The sequence below is a fragment of the Scomber japonicus genome, chromosome 23 (genome assembly GCF_027409825.1).
Source record: "Scomber japonicus isolate fScoJap1 chromosome 23, fScoJap1.pri, whole genome shotgun sequence".
Taxonomy (NCBI): Eukaryota; Metazoa; Chordata; class Actinopteri; order Scombriformes; family Scombridae; genus Scomber; species Scomber japonicus.
The window spans coordinates 16902945-16915949 of NC_070600.1; the positions used below are offsets into that span (position 1 = coordinate 16902945).

Below are 13005 nucleotides of genomic sequence, written 5' to 3' on the forward strand. Positions count from 1 at the left end.
TCTCCTGCCTTTCTCTGTATCACTTCTGGTCTTTCATCACTTCTTTCACCATCTACATTTCTATTACACTCCCTACGTCCTTCCTTTTCCCTCCTGTCGAATCTCCTCGCTGCTATCCTTTCCATGTCTGTTTCTTTTCTTTGTTCTGTTCTCTCCTCCCTGCTCGCAGCGTGTTGCTGCTGCGGTTCGGCCCTGTCAGGATCAGGTAGCGCTGAAAAGCTGACAAAGGCAGCGCCGCCTGGTTTCACTGGCAGATACCCAGCTAGGGGCTGTGAAGTTACGATTTAAACATCCACATCTACCTCCACAGCGGAGGGATGGATGAAAGGAGGGATGCTGAGAAGTGATGTACACATTATGCACTTAATTACAACCTTGGTGTGCAGCAGAGCTACGTCAAGCCGAGGAAGGAGAGAATTCGAAAGAAATAAAGATGCCTTCTGATGTGACAACAAAAAATTAAGACAGAAGAAAAAGAGGGAGGAGAGAATGAGGAACAGAAAGCTTCTCTCTCTCTCTCATGAATGTTAAAAATTATCTTCACACTGCAGCAGCACGGGATGAGAATGAGAGATATGCATTGAGGGCCAGAGAAGAGAGGGAGTCAATGCTGCAGGAAAATATGAAAAGAATGAGCAGGGAGGAAGAAAAGACATGGATAGCAGGAGACTAACTAACGCCAGGGAGGAATCGAGAAGGAGAGGAAGAGGAATAAGGAGTGAGCAGTGAAATGAAGAGATAAGCTGATTTGAGGTAAAAGGGAGATAGCCAACCAGGCAAGGATATTAAAAATAAATCCCTCAATATATTTAATCCACTGTCATAATATTTTATGTTTGTTTAAGTTCCAGTGTGAGTGTGAGGGCACTGACAGACTGTGAGACTGTGTCCCAGATTTTGTAGAAAATACTTATTAAACTAAAGCCACAGGTGCAGTCATGTGCACCCACGTTGAGTGGTTACACACTAGAGGGGACTTGGCTTCTTTTACATTTGATCAATAAGCAAACTTAGTTGATAAAGCCCAGTTAAAAGATAACTACAGATTTCCGCATTAAACTTGGTGAATGGGATATTAACAATAGACCAAACGACATAAATAAATCATGTTCATGTTAGCTGGATCTTTCACAGCAGTAGCTGGAGCAGTGTAGTGTGTTAGACAGTGCTTTACCCTCATCTTGGCACAAGCGTCTTGTGTGGACTCCGTCCCTCTCAGCTCCTTCACCAGCATGGAGCCCAGGTACTGTGGAGAAACACAAACACACACTCTGTAAATACACACTGGGAATATAGATAGTATAGTATAACATAGCAGTGCCTGTTTATGGTTGTATATAACAATAAACCACAGCTATTAAACCTGCTAATCTCTGCCAAACACTCGGATGGGCTGACTGTTGAAAAGCTCGACCCAGGAAATATTCAGCATTTTTGTACAACCCCACAAATAAATTCAAAACAAAAATCACTGATGAAATAGTCTGAATGATGAACCAGCTCAGTCCGGACTTTAACAGTCTCAATAATGGAGTTATCACCTAAGTAGAGGACATTGAGTGGGAGCTTTTGTCCAAAGTCTTTTGGAACCATTTCATATTCTAGTTGAATCATACAAAATGTGTTTTATTATCTAACTGAAACAAAGTGAAAAAAAAGTGAAATGTGTATAGTTCATTAATTACATAATGTGTCTAATCCATTATTTATGATGTTGCTGGTAATTTTTATGAAAGCCCTGTTTACATTCAGCTGAACCAACATAGAGATTCATTAAATACACACAGTACATCAACCTTGAGAGGCTCCAGGAGGGACATTAACGCGGGAGTCTGGTAGATCCATCTGCTTGGACGTGCCTGTGCGGTCATACATTCTGCACACGTAATATCTGATTTAATAAAGAAGCTACTAATGGTGACAGTGTGATACAGGGACAATGTTTATGTCGACATTAGAACACTTAATGGGTGTGACATTTACCACCTTGCAGCGCCTTTCCTGCCGATGGAAGGGGGCTTTATTTCCTAAAGTGGACCCCTAACAAGGCTTTTAGTGGATTAGAGGAGAAATATTTACAGCTTCTTTTACCTCATTTGTTTGACTCTATAGTAAATGACTCCAAAATAGTCAATATCTATCTCACAGGATTTATCTTACATTTAATTAGTGATACAGTTGATCATGGAGGCAAAATAAACTGCTTTGTGTGATGAATTATTTTTTTAATGCAGCACAGATTGTGACTCAGTCCTGTTTTCAGTCTGGATCACGGGGAGGTCGTCTGAGCCTGTTAGTACTTTGTCTTGACTCAAGCTAACAATGTTAAGTCGCTGTTATGGCGGGCTTGCTTGCAGTTATCCTAGAAATTATATTACAGCTGCACACAAGGGCAACTGCTGTTACTGTCAGTGAACACACAAGTCTTTCATAAGGTACAAACACAATTCAAAGATGTAGGACAGACTAAGAGTATACAACCATGCCAGCTGCTACTGTACTGGGCTGTACTCTGCCACAGTGATGCCAGCAGTGTAACAGGCTGCATCTACAGTAATTGTTATTTTCAATTAATGGTTGTGTCTATAAAATGCCAGAAAATGGCCTGCTATAATTTATTATTTATTAACCCTTGAAGTGACATCTTCAGCTGTCTTCAGTCCAAAATGCAAAGATATTGAGCTTATTTTCATGTAGGACAAAAAAAAAAGCTTCACATTCTCACATTAGAGGAGCTACAACAATTAAATATTTGGTGCCCTTGCTTTAAAAAAATGCCTAAAATGATTATTTGAAATCTGAAAATCATTGCAGATTCATTTTCTGTTTATTGACTCGTTGATCAACCGACCAGTTGTTGCAGCTTTAATGTGTTTGTCCATTTTATGAAAAGGTTTAAAATGGACAGAAACGTGAAAGAAATTTAATATGCCAAATAGAAGAGTTGGTTCAGTCACGAAGGACAAGATAAGTTTGAGTAATAGCCAGAGTAATTGAATAATATCTGGTATATTCAATGTATCTACAGAGTATAGAGGAGCGTACAGAGTTAGTGTTGAGATAAAATTGGCTGTTTATGATGTAGAGTGTAGTAATGATGTTAGACCATCTGCAGGGTTTTACTGGAAATGGATTCAATAATATTCAGATAATACTTTGGAGCTCTGGTTGTAAAGCTGACGTTATGAAGTTAAGATGTCATCTGCTGAAAGTGGAGGAAAGAGTTTTGTGTTTATTTAGAGCCGAGGATGAAAATGAGAACGGCTTCTTTTTTTTTTCTCCTACCATCCCTCTTTCTCTCCATTAACATGAACACAAAACACTCTACTCTTTCTTCTTCTTCTCATCAGTGTCTTATCCATCTAATTTATTCCTATTCACTCCTCATCTCCCTTCAGTTTGCCAATATTCACACTGCATGCAATGCCTTCTCCCGTCCACTCTCTCTCTCTCTCTGTCTCTCTGTTGTGGCTCCTGCTCATTTATCTCACTTTCTCTCCTTTCTAGAGCCAGTTGTCCTGGGACAGCAAGATGTTAGAGATGTTGTCATAAATGGCTCCATGAAAGCACCACCACCACCACACTTTTTCCCCCCGGTGGTGGCTCAGTCCGTTGTGTGTTCCCCCTATCTGCCCAAACATGCTGCCTTTATAGTTGTACATCTGTCAGAAGCCTAATGGTCCACGCTTTTGCTATCAATCTTCTGAAGTGAAAAAAATGAAGGAGGAGAGATTTTTAACTGAGGGAAGAAAAATGCTTTTGGGATCTTTTATTCACCGCTTCTATCCCCATCTTCTTGGGTTCTTTGATATTTGATTTCAGCATCTCATCCTGTTTGTTCAAACTTCAATTTCTGAGATACCCATTTCCCTCCTTTGTCTGTGTTTCTGAGATCCAATGGACTACAGCATCCTTAGCTTTCTGCAGTGTTTTACCTGCTCCGAATAGATAATCACTGCAGTCTAGTTGCTGTGCATACTGTATAAAAAAAAATACAAAGAAGTGCAAGGCTGTATCCGTGGTAACATGGACATGTAACATCCTTTATGTAACTTGCAAAGATCTAAATTTACCAAAGTACTGAGAATAACCAAGCGCAATATTCACTGAAAGGTTGAGTTCAGCGTCATTGATCTTTACTATTATTACCTTGGCTGTGTATTGATGACATGCAAATAGAGCTGAAACGATGAGTCGATTGATAAAAAATAAACAGATAATAAGCCAAAAAAAAGCCAAAAGTTCACTGGGTCCAGATTCTCACATATGAATATTTGCTGGTTTTCTGGGTCCTCCATGATAATAAACTGAATATGTTTTGGTTGCGGACAAAAGAAGTAGTTTCAACATGAGTTTGGACTTTTCTGACATTTTATGGACCAAACAAAGAATTGATTTAATTGAGTTAATTATATAATTATAGGCATATTAATCAATAATGAAAGTAATGCAGTTCTGCTTACATTTGCACATATTTGAACTGTGAATAAACACACACACACACACACACACACACACACACACACACACACACACATATATATATAGCAGACCATGGTCAATTTTGGGGACATAACATTCATTTCCTGAAGACTTATTCTAACCCTAACCATAACCATTGACCCAAAAATCAGCTTTTTCAAAATTGTGGACACAACTTTTATCCCTAGTTGGACAAGCTGTCCCCAACTGAGTGGTTCTAAATCTGAAATTTGTCCCCAAAAGTAACCTATGGCCGACCATGCCCAACACACACAAACACAAATGAGACTGGTGGACTCACATATGCTTCGTAGTCACAGGACTGAAAGATGAGCTTCTCAGGGTGATGCTGCCAGTACTGCACCGGGGTGGACGAGGTGGCCTCGTTGGGGGGACGCAATGTGATTGGCTCGCACCACTCGCCTGCCTGAAACAACAACCAATGGCACGTCAGGACAGAGATAGGATCACAACAGATTACAAGACAGGGCATTACATTAAGGCTCATTTCTGCATATCCCATGGTGACATGACTTGTTGGCCTGATAAACGTGTATATAAGTTTGTAATGCAACAGCTTTCCTGACTGAACATGAACATGCCTTCAAAGGACACGCTTCAGAGAACATCCAAGAGGAAATTAAACTTGGATGAATTATGCTTGGCCTCTAAATGTTCTCATACTTTCAGCCACTTTAAGACTCTTTGCTGCTGCTCACCACTCTTTCACCCAGTAAGCTTTCACCTTTTAAACAAAGGAAATACCTAAATCCCATCTGCATACTTCTCAATGACTGTGGATAATAATTAAGCTTGTTTTATGGTCTTTCATGCTTTGAAAAATGAAACCAGATGAGTTTCTGGTGCCAGATTTTGCGTGTGTGAAGTGGTCTCTTGTGTGTGTTTATGTGCATTTCCATATCTGATTGCTTGTGTGTTAAATCCCCGTCAGAAAGTTGCGTTGGGACTGTGGAGGTGAGATCTTATAATCAGATGCAAAGATGTTGGATAAACAGCCCCAGGATAAGCCTTTAGAAACTGGTATAAGCCAAATTTATTCTAAACTACACTAGCTTAACAATATTACACCAGCATTTACCACTTTCTTTGACCCTGGTGAGGTGCTCAGCTGGAAATCTTCATGTTGCTAATGGGTTTGCCTCACGGGCCAAAGATGCATCTAGAAAAAAGTCAGCTGTTGCACTTGTACTCTTGGGTTTGTTTAATAAAAAAAAAGAAAAGAGGATTTCAAATGAACAGAAGGTGACTGATGAGCCATAGGAAGACATGAGAGGAAAAGGACGAGAAACGTGCCATAAATGTGGTGACAGTCAGAGAAGAAGGGCGATGAAACAGAAAATAAAGATCTTCTCCTCTCTTCTCTAATTGTTTGCCTTCTATTCCGGTAAACCTGACTCATCAGTGCCACCTTAACAGTGTTATTTCCAGAAAATGGGGATCCGCTGTGACACACACACACACACACACACACACACACACTTGAGAGATTCACCAGTGTAACCGTAAGTGCGTGTTGGTCTGCACTGATAAGCTCTGTGATTCACATGGAGACACAAAAAGACCCTAATCATGGTGAATCAAAACACAGCTGCTGCCTCATGCACGTCTAAATGTGTGTGTCTGAGTCATTGTGCTTTTGATTGGAAGTCATAAAGTTCTAATTTTGCATTTGGGTGAAATTACAATTGGCTGGAAAGATGAGAGGCTTACTCTGAATTGTATGCCGTGTTTATGCAAAACTATAGACTATTAAATCATTTTAATTTAAGATGAAAATACACATTTTTCTACAATGACGAGCTCCTCCCATGTGACAGATTACAGGAGATATTTCACAAAGCAGGAAATTATATCTGATTAGAACTACTTCATCTAGTTAATTGCAGTTTGCATATTTTAACATTTTATAGCACAAAGTTTCAGGCATAAATTTCATGTTTCCTTATTTGTGAAAATTTATAGGAGCTCTAAACAGCTAAGATGGCTGCTGGTGTCAGATGGTCTGCCTGCTGCAGATTATTAATGTTGGATTTCCAACAAGCAAACAGGCAGATAAAACACTGTTGGCTTAGATCTTGTATCTGTTAGAGATCAGCAGTTAATTGCTGAGATATTTAATTTATTTATTAAGATGTATTCCCTGATTAGAAATGTGATACCGCTTGAAGCTTTTTGTAGTTAAAGGACCAGTGTGCAGAATTTAGTGGCATCTAGTAGTGAGGTTGCAGATTTCAGTCAACTAAATAACCCTCTTGCTATCCTTCCGATCTATGGTGGCCATGAAAAGCACGTTTTTGGGCTGGTGCTTGGTTTGTCTGTTCTGGGCTACCGTAGAAACATGGCACTGCAACATGGTGGGCTCCGTGGAAGAGGACCTGCTCCCTATGTGGATATAAAGGGCACATTCTTAGGTAATGAAACACAGCAATTCTTATTTTTAAGTGATTATAAACTAATTAAAACATATTTGTGAATATTATTCTCTATTTCTGACAAGTTCGTTTCACTAGATGCCACTAAATTCTACACACTGGCCCTTTAATTACTGCTGGCAATTAGTGAGATTATAGGACACAGTTTTGAAGTATTACTGAAATGAGATTTAAGTGTCTTTTTTTATTATGAGTGGATTACAGCAAAGAGAAAACTTCAAAGAGCACATTTGCTATTAAAGGATAGGATTAAAGTCTGGTGTTACAGCTGTGCACTGTAGCTTTTAGCAAACATTTAAACATGAGTAAATATTTGTTAGTAAGATTGATTTGTTTCCATTTTTTTGTTCTTCTCATCACATTTTTTGACAATGAGAAGAATATCACCACTCATCCTTCAAATATTCAGACAGTCTGGTGTATATCTGTGACTATGACCATTCATAATAATCTCCAGAAAGTCCATCTCCCTCCCTCTCTCTCTCTCTCTCTCTTCCTCTCCCTGCCTCCATTCATCCATCCATCCTCTCCTCCCTTCCTCACCATGCTGACTTGGGCCATCTGTCGCTCCAGCTTGGATCGCGGCACGTCCTCGAAGTAGTTGTCATTGCTGCGCTGCCTGCGCCGGGCGTCTGCCTGCATGATGAGGTGCTGCACGTCCAGAGATCCACCCGGGACCCCCGCCGTGTATGCTGCTTGGCCGACCGATGGGCTGAGCTGGGGAGGAGTGTGGTTCCCACCGGGCTCCTGGGACAGACAGGGTGGGGGGGGGGGGCATAATCATAATTTCATAATGTGCTGTGTCACTGCTCCAAGTACAATAAGTAGGGCAATTGCATTCACTGTGCACTGTCACATTTTATTATTCAGCTAAGGTGTTGCCACACTGCTGTGTACTGATATCTAAAATTGTTTTGTAAAATTGGAGACCAAGATCCTGTCCTGTTACCTGAAGGTCTCAGCGGTCCATCACAGAGCCCTTAAAGCATGCCCGTGCCTGCTCAGTGTGAGTCACTTTAAGCGTAATTATAATTCTTCAAATGGAAAATGTTTTGTCAAGCTGGGCAGGGACTAAAATTCACAGAAGAATCAGGGCCGTCATATGTTTTAATACTCTCATATACGCTGGAAGGTGAGTTAGGTTGTATTCAGACCGAATCAGGCAGTGCGGTGCATCGCCACAGGGGTGTGGAGATGTGGGCATGTTTGTGCTCTATAAAATAACCACTGTGAAACAATCAGAAAATAACGTTTTATTGATCTGATTCACCGGCATTCTCGCTACCAGCGCTCCCTCTCTTGATTCATTCTCCAGCTTGCACAGCTGCTCTTACTCTGCCTCTCTTTTTCTTTCATCTTTTTTTAAATTGAGTTTTAGAAGATGACTGTAAAGCCAAACTTTACTTTTAATGTCACCAAAGAAAGAGAAATGTTCTCCTGTCCTCCTAGTAATGTCTTTGTACTCCCTCATGGCAAGGTTTTACAGCTCATTTCAGTCTGATAGTGGGCTGCAATTGGCCACCGCATCATGACGTCGGGTTGCGTTTCTCCAAAAGTTGACTCAGAATGAACTACCTCGCTGCAGGCTGGTGCAGCGTCACTGCGGCCATGCCCCCGCAGCCTATACGCACCGGACTGGCTCATGATTACGTCTGAATACAACCTAATTTATCCTGAGAGTTTAACCACTTTCAGTTGATTACATGTTTTTCTTCATTTTCCTCTGGATTGTGGGAGCTTAAGTGTTACAACTTTGTACTCAGTTTTCAGCCTGAGCCATGTTCTGGTCTTTCACCCACTTGTCCCGTCACACTCAGCTGTACTGTATCATAAGCACAATCCTCTGCTCTCTGAACACGTCATTTAACCCTTTGTTGAGCCATACAGAACAATCCTGCTTTTCTTTAAAAATAAGCCATGGTCATCTCTTGGAAGACTAGTTGATTAATTGATTGTGAAACGACTTTGATAATTGGTAAATCCTTTATCAAGCAGAAATGACAAACATTCACCGGCTCAAGCTTCTCAGAAGTGAAGATTTGCTGTTCCTCTTTGTTTTATAGCTTTACAAAACTGCATATTTTGTTGTTTTGGACAGCTGGCTAGAGAAATCAAGCAACTGGGAGATGTCACTGTGGGTCCTGGGAAACAGTATATTGAATGAAATAATACTTTTCGCATAATCGTATTCATTTTTTGACCCTAGTGATTACTTCTTTCATTTTGAGGCTCATTACGAAACTACAATTCTCACATGGACATATTGAGACACAGTGGACAGTGTAACCAAGCCTGAGAAGCAGAGGGCCTCCCCTGACTCAAAAGCACAAAGAGCAAGAGACTATTATAAAGACATTAGAGCGTAGCCCCGATGGGAGAGGGAAAGCCAGTTCTTTGTGATTAGTATCCAGGACATGCCGGCAGGGATGAAACTGCAGTGGGTCAGCCATTTTGTGCCTGCCTGAGAGATTTGGGTAATCAGTTGGGTGGTAACAGCAGCGGTGGGGAGCTGTAGTTCCCTCAGAGAAATACGCAGCCATCTGGGAACGGACTAAGTGCCTTTTCTTATTTTTACCACTGTCTGATGAATCCACAGTAATTCAGATATTACCTGGCATGATCATGGTTCATACAACACACAGTCTAATCACAGAGACTCACTCACCCGTAGGGAGATGGCCCGTGGAGGTTTTTGTGGGGTGTCTTCGTGTAGCCGGTCCCCCAACGAGGCCAAGATCCGTTTTCTGTGTCCAATAAGACTGATCTTCAATACCTGAATAAACACAAAATATTAAACATTAAGTTACAGTACTGGTTGCTGAATGCAGCTTTTGACATGTGGATATTTGCTGCTTTTCTCTATTTTATATCATTAGAAATTGAATTTCTGTTGGTTTTGGACCGTTAATCGCATTAAGATGTCAGCTCTGACTCAGGGAAATTGCATTTTTCACTCTTTTTTTTTTGATAATAAACAATTTGTTTCATAGTATTGGCTCATTAGTCACATCCCTACATTACAGAATGCAAAGAGAATGTATTCTATAATGTGAATTCACAAGAAATGCTGGGTCAAGAGTTACTGCGCTAGCAAAAAAAAGTGATGACTCTTATTCTCATTTGCATAATTTAAAACAGCTTTTATAGAGAGCGAGTGTTCAAAGGTTTTCAGACTGAATAATACTAGATTATATCAGCAACTTCAAAAAAACTGCAGAAAGGTAACGGATGATCACCATCATCATCGTCATCAGCCTTAAATGGAGGATAATAGCACTATTCAGAAAAGGAGTTTCACAGAGAAAAACACAGGAGTGCACTGCAGAGCACTCAGGGAAGTACTAATGAGTGCATAATGATATACAATGGCCCTGAGCAAATGCATACATCATGTCATCATCATTATTATTATTATTATTATTATAATTATTATTACATAACCGACATGGTTCGGACGACTGTGTTCATGCTGTTAGTTGTGCTGTTACTTGAACAAGATCATAGAGAGTGTACTCTGCCTGCAACGTAAAACATGCATACTGGTGCCTGTATGAGACACACACACACACACACACACACACACACACACACACACACACACACACACACACACACACACACACACAGACATATAATCAAGAGGCGGGCATGGAAAGACTGATTAAATTAGTTGGTAATTCTATTCTAATTTACAACTGTGATCTTTTCTTTCAGCCAAATTAATATCAAATTATTATTCCTCGAGGCAGAAAAGTATCTCAATAAGATGAATTTATTAGAGCTGCAGACTTGAAAATTAGATTTGAACCAAATTTAATTCTCGCATATGAGGACTTGGACTTGACAGCCTAAAGACTCAACTTGAAGGTTGAAAGCTCATGTTTGGACATAGCAAAATCATGAAACATTATAGAGCAAATAGCTAGCAAAAGTAAGTCTTGCCTAGCAACATATCTTGAATATTGGGCATTGAAGAGGCGTGGTGTTCTTTACCTGAAAAACACTGTTAACAAAGCTCTGAAAATAAAATGCAAAGTCACTTTAACAGATCGAAAAGACTTAACTGTTTAGTCTTAACTGAAGGATTCAAAAACATGGGATCCAATTTTAAAGTAGCTTGAGACTTGATTTGGGCATAAAAGTCTTGAAACAGCTAAAACAAAAATTCTAATCATTAAAAATGCCAGCACAAACTAAAAATTACAAGTTTGACATTTTGTAAAATATGCTTTCTTTCTGCCAAGTAGCTGTGAGGAGATTAGCTTAATTTAGCATTGAGTGGAAGCAGAGAAACAGCTAGCCTCTCTAGTTCCTCCAAAGTTCTTTCTGTCAGTAATTAACACATTGAACCTCATTTATTTAATCTGCACACAAACAAAAATTATAAAAAGGATACTGACACTAGCCTGGATGCTAAGCTAACAGCTCTACAGTAGCTTTATTCAAGTTAGCACACAGACAGCAGAGAACGTGGCATCTATCCTCTCATCTACCTCTAGAAAGTGAATAAATAATAATACAAAATCAAAATATCCAACTGTCTCTTTACCGCAGCTTCAAAAAGAAAATGTCATATCACATTAATGACCAGAATTCAGACCAGAGAGTTGATATGGATTTACCATAAACACTTCAAACACTTTACAACTCTGAGATTCATACACCTATAACCAAAAGACCCTCAGATTCAAACACAAGCCACAACTACCATCATATTTTCAGGTATGTAATAAACATTGTTACTGAGCACTGACATTTTACAGAGAGTTTTTGCACTGACAGCCGTGAAATGCAAATTTAACAATATGAGATTGTATTGATTTTCCCCAGGCACTCATTACACGGGCACAAACAGAGACACAAACACACATACACACTTGGATTTGTATAAAAGCATTCATTCTTTTCTCTGGTAACCAGGCATCCACTGACTGTGCCAGTTACTGGCTTTTCTAAAGAGATGAACTGGAACATGGCAGCCTTCTGCAGGGATGTTGTTTGCACCTTCTGGCACCAGCAGAACAGCAAACTCCTGCCTGGTTTTTATGAGGCTGCCACTGGAGGTCTTCCAATAAAGGTATGTCCGAGTGTGAGAGAATGTGTGTTCGTGAGTGTGTTATGGACGTGTCCTCAGGGCAAAAGGTGGTAATTAGCCTCAATGTGAGGCCTTGCTGCAAGTGTAATGATTCTCCCAGCAGTCAGCGCAACTTACAGACAGACAGACACACACACACACACATACTTCATCATCTACCGCAGCAATTACAGCCCTACATCTGCTGCAGAAACATAAAAATAAAAACAATGGGCACAGTGGTGTAGGAAGAGCACACTTTGGTTTCATGTTTGCGTGCATAAACCTAAACACACAAACAGAACATAAATAAACCATTTCCCATGCATAATAAAAAGTGTATATATGCAAACTGCATGTAAATAATCAATGCATAATGTATAAAGCAAGCCCAGAAGTGCCCACTCTAAAAGTTTCCATTAGATATTTCAGTCATACAGTAATTAAGGAAACAGGACAGTTTGAATAGTAAGACATGTTAAGAAAAACAGCTACCAATGGGTTAAACTCCATCCTACGCTGCTCTTCTCTGCATGGAAACAATGTATTATAATTGTTAAAATTAGATGGATCAAAGGGAAACCAAGAGCAGAGCTGGGACTAACGGGTAGTGGAACTAATTGGCGTATTATGGCTGCCCGATGCTCCCTCCACCAATTTTTTACTCACTCATCTTTCCCTTCCCTCATCCTCTCTGGTTTTCACAGCTCACTCACTCTCACTCTCTCTCTCTCTCTTTCACACTGTCCTTTATGGGCGCACAATGTCAGAGATACTACCCTGACATCTCCCTCTCCCTCTTTCTCCCTCAGTCTGTCTCTGTACTTGAGTTAAGATGACACTGGCTGGCTGAATTTGGCGCATTAACATCATGTGATTTTCTGTCTCGAAAAATTGCTTGAAGACCTACTTTTTTCCTAATATGCTTTTTTCACTTTGTCTCAATCATTCTCTCCCTCTCATTAAAAAAATCATTTGCTATGTACTTTGCAGCAG

The 13005-nt window shown here is 40.1% G+C and overlaps 1 protein-coding gene across 2 annotated transcripts in view; it reads right to left on the reverse strand.

Annotated features, from left to right (window-relative positions):
* anks1b (ankyrin repeat and sterile alpha motif domain containing 1B) overlaps positions 1–13005 on the reverse strand; it is a 122153-nt gene that overhangs the window by 11743 nt on the left and 97405 nt on the right. For both annotated transcript variants that reach the window (XM_053314238.1, XM_053314237.1), the window contains exons 11-14: positions 9601–9708; positions 7479–7682; positions 4784–4909; positions 1175–1246 (exon numbers count right to left, since the gene is read on the reverse strand). In XM_053314238.1, the coding sequence (XP_053170213.1) occupies positions 1175–1246; positions 4784–4909; positions 7479–7682; positions 9601–9708 (510 nt within the window). The remainder of the gene's footprint in view (positions 1–1174; positions 1247–4783; positions 4910–7478; positions 7683–9600; positions 9709–13005) is intronic.